Genomic DNA, 5,457 nt, shown 5'->3' with positions numbered 1-5,457 from the left:
ACTGAGAGAAAATTAAGCAAGTACTGAGGTATAAATGATGACAACCGATGAAGCTTAATACCTCCCTCACTCCGTTAACCAGCATGTTATTCTCTCTTAGTATTTTACTGTTTTCTTGGAATTAAGAGGGAATCACAGCAAGCAGAGTGGCTCCAACTTACTACTCGGTTTCAGGTGTGTTATCTCCAGCTGTTTCATCTCAGGTTTTCCCAGCACTTGTTCTGGTTGTGGCAAAAGCACGAGCGAGAGTAATTCCATCTGTATGTACATGTGCATGAGAAGCAAATCCTGGAGTATAACCATGTCAGCAGTCCCATGAGGGTCTGAAGACACAGCGGAGTGTGTTTTCAGTTCACCGTAAGAAGGCACAGAGAGCAGTCATGGATAGCAAGACTGTAATCTTCCTCCTGATTCTCTCTTTTATGGGCCAGTTTCCTGGTAAGAAAATTGAATTTATTTTCCTTTGTATTACAATTCTTCTGCAATATGGTTTAGCTGAACAGAATGTTTTCAAGGTGTGTAGGACTTCCATACGCTGTCTTTGAAGTAGCAGGTCAAGAAAAACATATTCACGGACTGTCAGAGTGGGCTTATTTCTTGTCTCCTATTACTCTTCTGCTAGTGGAGATTCACTGACATTGGTGAACTTGTCCCTTAAATATTCTGAGAAAAATGAGATTACAACCAGGGCCTCAGAAGTGATAGCCTGCAATAACTGTGTGGCATATTGCATTGCTATCACTTTTCATTCTGCTTTTATGATAACAGGCTCTGAGATGAACGCTTGGAATATTCAACTTAGTTTGAATCAATCTATTTCTAATCAACAGCCATCTGTAAAAGCTCTTTCCTGAGAAGCATGAGGGGAAAAAAAACCAAACTCTGCTGGGAAAATCCAGGAAGTATTTTGTGGGTAGAAAGTATGCCAAGTTTAGGGGTCTGGAATGCTTCCAAGCCTCAGCACCATGTAGATGCTTGCTCCTACTGCGTCCTGGCTTCACTTTGGGAAGACACACATCTGCAGTCTCTCCTGAACCGGAACAGAGCTGGGTGTGGCCAACCTCCAGGCTGGGCAACTGGCTAACAGGATGCCTGTATTATTATACACACCTGCAGTGAAGCCCTGGCACAGCCTGTGGGAATCTCATTTTCTTCTCTTGAGCCTGCAGATGGGATGTTGCTGCTCTGCTGCAATGCTCTGTGCTTCGCAATGCCTGACTTTCAAGTGCGTTTGTTTCTGCTGTCTGTCAGGTAGGTAGGGAGGTGTCGGTCAGCCAGAAGCAGCACCGGCAGATGCAGCTGGGCAGAAGATAAGTGAAGAAGGGAAACAGGTGGATGATCATATCATCCCTACAAGAACTAGCACAGGGTGAGGTAAAGGGGTTTGCTGTTTGGTCTTAGGGTATGTCAAGACTACCCACAGTAAGAGAGGAGTGATGAACTGACTGGGATTTGGGCTCCTGCAGCCCTACGCATCTCAGTAAGTGTCCACGTGCCCCACATTCATTTAGCTGGAGCTTGTCTTTGCTTCTTGTTGATACTGCCCTCAAAGTACTGAAACTCCTCTTTCAAATATATTCCACAGTTCAACTGTCAGGAATTTCAAGCTGAAGATGAGGCTTGCCTTAGTAGGAACATTGGACAAATGCGAGAGTTGCGATTGTGCATTTTAACCTCTGATACCTGACTTGAAAACAGGAAGATACCCCAGTGTCTGCAGCGGGTGGAGCTGGGAAGGGCCTGGGCTTCACGGCTTGTGATCTTGGATAACTTCCACCACCTCTCTGGTGCTCTGTGCTCAATCCCTAAAGCTGGGATAACATTTTTTGTTGCTTCACTAGGGCAACGCAGGTCTGGAAAGACTGTCAGGTAACAGCAAATTCAGTCCATGGACTTGGGTGCTGTACAATGTGTGGCATAATTTAATCAAACTCCATCCCAAAGCTTGTTGGGTTTCTTGCTCCTAGTACTTACCCAGAGTTGCTTCAAAACACACCTTTCCTAGCATCTTGATTAAGCTTCTAAGCTGAATATTTTCGTGGCTTTTTCACACCAGGCACCAGTGTAGAATTTTAGTCAAAACAGGTTTCACCTCCAGGCTACTCAAGGGGAGTAGCTATCTGCCTCTTCAGCTAGCTTTTTCTTCCTCTCGTAAGATAGGAGCCCCACACTCCCAGTAGCCTTTCGTTGCACTTGATATTGTGGGAAGCCAAAATAACTGTAGTAATAATGGGAACTTATAAATTGTTACCTGTACAAAGTCTGCAGATCTCAAATGCCCTAGTCTTGCTCAGTGAAGGTACTACCTTAAACCCGTGAATAGCAATCCATTTGTACCTTGAGGCATGAACTTTTTATCCCTTCTGCTTTCTCTAATTAAGATTTTCATTGTTAGTTTGGTTCAGCTGCAGACATTATAAGCTTCCCTCTCCTTTCCTCGCAGAGATGATGCTGACAGCGGAGCTGCGGTGTCACTGCATCCAGACTGTCACAGGATTAATGTTGCCAAAGCACCTGGCCAACGTAGAAATCATTCCTAAGGGCCCACACTGCAACGCTGTGGAAATCATGTAAGTAAAGTCGGCAGGCAAGAGAAGTTATGGCTTATGAATGCTGAAGACTTGGCAGCCCTTAAGGTTATAATCCTCAGCCTTGTCTGCGTCCTCCTCTGACCTCCTCAGGTGCCAATATTAACTAAAGTGAAATGTTCATTCCACTGCAGAGCAACACTGAAGAACAGCCAGCAAATCTGTTTAGATCCCCAGGCCAAATGGGTGAAGATGATAATTAACAGGATTCTACACAGGTAACTGCCAGGATTACCTAGTAACTGGAATTATTTTGCCAAAGGGCATGTTTTCTCCAGTATAAACATCAACGTGTGTGCAATCTTCAGCGCTCTTCCACTGAGACCCATTTGAGTAGTGCAGGGCTAGGAATACGGGAGGACTAGATTTAGTTGATCTTTGGACAAGGCAGAAACAAGGCCTACCTGACATACCTCAGTAATTTAAAACAAACTGTTACGTGTCATACTTTTCAAACAAGTATATTGATCCAGGGTACCTCAGGGTTGTGTTCAGCTCCACATTGCCAAGGGCAATGTTTGGGCTTTCTGGAGGAACAGTCTTGGAAGCAATACAGAAGTGTTGTTTAGCACTGCCCTGCGCCAACTGGTCTGCCCGAGAGACAAGATGATCATTAGGACAAGCTGCTCTTGTGTTTGTGGGTGGGTGCATCTCCTCGGAGATAAATTACACACAATAGCTATCTGGGCAAACTTATTCTAGAATAGTTTCAAGTGATTTCCTCCTAGTGCAAATTAAACAAACACTCAGCTAAAAAGAAACAAAAAAGAAAATAATTGTTTTATTTTCCACTAAAAGGGACTTTGTTTTTGTCTGGTTTCGGTGTTTGTAAATTAATCTCACTGTTTTGTGCCTGCTGTAATTCATTACAATATCTGTATTACAGTTCATCCAAGAAACAGCGTCAGTAAAGGAAACAGAGGCATCTCTGCGAGCAAGAGAAAGCTGCATAGAAATGCCATTAGCCTTTAAGTGTCTCTAGGGTCAGGGTATTCATAATTTCACTCTAGTTTTTTCTATCCTCACTGCTCTCCGTGCACAGACTGTTCATCTGCAAAAGGAAACTGCTGGGCTCAATAGGCTGTCACAGCACTAGCAGACTCTGGTATTTTATGGCAAAATCTTACACAGTGCTTAACTGCAGAGGCATTTAAAGCAGTATCCTAACCAAACCCTAGCCTTGCATTGGTCAGCTGGAAACACCTGCACAGGTTTAGCAACACCACTGATTCAGCATTCACTGAACTCGTAGTTATACCAAATCATCTCTAAGCTTCCTTCTGAAGGACTATGAAGTACAGTTTCGTCTAGTTTAAGAGGGCTGTAGTTTTCAAAGTAAAGAAATATTAACCAAAGGAGAGTCTTACTGAAATAAAAATAAAAATTTAAAAAAGAAAAGAAAGGGAAAAAGGAACTTCTTGATATCAATAAAAACCTTGCTTAGAGGCAATATGGGCAATGAATGAAACAAATGCTGTAAGATTTCAGTGTTTAAAACTGTTTTTTTGGTGTTATGCATATTAAATATACCTCTAACCTTAAAACAGCGGAGTCATAGTAATTCTGTTTTTGTCACCAAGCTATCAATGTCACAAGGACTCTTCCATAAAAAGGTTTTTAGAAGCCATCAATTCAACTTTTCATAAATGAAATGTGAAGAAAATGTGTGTCAAATCTCTCTAATGTTTTCAAACATGCTCAGAGTTTTGCTACCTGCAAACCATTGTTAGGGTTTATTCATAGTGCACCAGGGGCTGAAAAGTAAATAAAAATTTACCATAAGGACAAGAAGACTGTACGCAATATTCTGAATTGCTATGTCTGTTTTTACAAGAAAATAAACTCGATTTTAAATTTATTTTCAGTAATGACAGTTTTGCTAAAATACGTTTCCTTTTCCCGTTAAATAACATATTTGAATACTATCTTGTTTTCAAAATTAAAAGTGCCTGTTCCCCACCTGAACACAGGCGCATTTTTGGTTCTTATGTGTGCAAGAGATCATGACATCACCATTGAATTCTAACACTGTAGGTCTCCAAGCACGTGAGAGATGATGTCTCAACTGTGTAGCATGAGAGGCTATTTAAGGACTACCTGACTACTTAACAAATGAAAGAACAAATGAAACGAAACCAAACCAAACCAAACCAGATTTGCTATTAAGACCTTACACTTACAGATAACTGAAAAAGTTTCTGCAAGAAGAATTTTCTTCCAAATATATTGAAAAAGATGCTGTCAATTAATTAGAAACAAAACTGTTGATCTTTTTATCAGTGTTTGGATTAAAAGAATATTTCTTTCAGTTTTAACTGAAATAAGGTAGCTTTTTTGATCAGTTTACTTTGCCAAGAGCACACTCATACCAAGTTGGTACTGGGAGCACATACGCACATTACAGTAGGAGTTGAGAATGAGAAATGTCTCATAAATGCAGTTTTGCTCTCTATGCTAAACCGAAAATTGCTATCTCAGATTCAAATTTTTGTCTCTGCAGACAGCCAGTGGCTGCACTGACACAGAGGATTAATACAACGGATGCAGAGAAACAGCAAATGAATCTCCTTCCAAGCCTCTAGGAAACAAAAAAACACGTGCTAGCCAAATGTCACTGCCCCTCTCTGGGGCATCATCTTGAACAGATTTAAGGTTCCTGCCCTCACATCTGCCATGCAAAAATTCTTGCAGAAACATGACTCCTCAAATACTTAAAAAGTTCTTCTAACTTCCAATCTACCTTTGCCCAGAATTAATTCAACTCTCAATGTTTATCCACTGCAGTCCCTCTGCATAATAGGTCTTTCCTTCCTTCCCCAATAACGTCTCTGTAAAAAGCCCCTACAGTCCTTTTTGACAGCATAAACCC

General features: G+C 41.5%; 1 protein-coding gene across 1 annotated transcript; it reads left to right on the top strand.

Annotated features, from left to right (window-relative positions):
- The first annotated feature begins 355 nt into the window (after positions 1-355).
- On the top strand, positions 356-4,119 carry LOC103898933 (C-X-C motif chemokine 5-like). The gene is made up of 4 exons (XM_009279321.2): positions 356-438; positions 2,444-2,570; positions 2,723-2,806; positions 3,475-4,119. Exons 1-4 carry the CDS (start codon positions 381-383, stop codon positions 3,497-3,499), a joined length of 294 nt encoding a protein of 97 aa, XP_009277596.1. The 5' UTR covers positions 356-380; the 3' UTR covers positions 3,500-4,119.
- The last annotated feature ends 1,338 nt before the right edge of the window (positions 4,120-5,457 follow it).

Source organism: Aptenodytes forsteri, unplaced genomic scaffold (assembly GCF_000699145.1).
Source record: "Aptenodytes forsteri isolate BGI_AS27 unplaced genomic scaffold, ASM69914v1 Scaffold467, whole genome shotgun sequence".
Taxonomy (NCBI): domain Eukaryota; kingdom Metazoa; phylum Chordata; class Aves; order Sphenisciformes; family Spheniscidae; genus Aptenodytes; species Aptenodytes forsteri.
This window is presented reverse-complemented; position numbering and strand designations above follow the sequence as displayed.

Bases quoted from the DNA above. Each gene is read 5' to 3' on its own strand.
- LOC103898933 (XM_009279321.2), top strand. From the start codon at position 381: ATGGATAGCAAGACTGTAATCTTCCTCCTGATTCTCTCTTTTATGGGC. The intron at 439-2,443 runs GTAAGAAAATTG...CTTTCCTCGCAG, and splicing joins TTTTATGGGCCAGTTTCCTG to AGATGATGCTGACAGCGGAG. The intron at 2,571-2,722 runs GTAAGTAAAGTC...ATTCCACTGCAG, and splicing joins TGCAACGCTGTGGAAATCAT to AGCAACACTGAAGAACAGCC.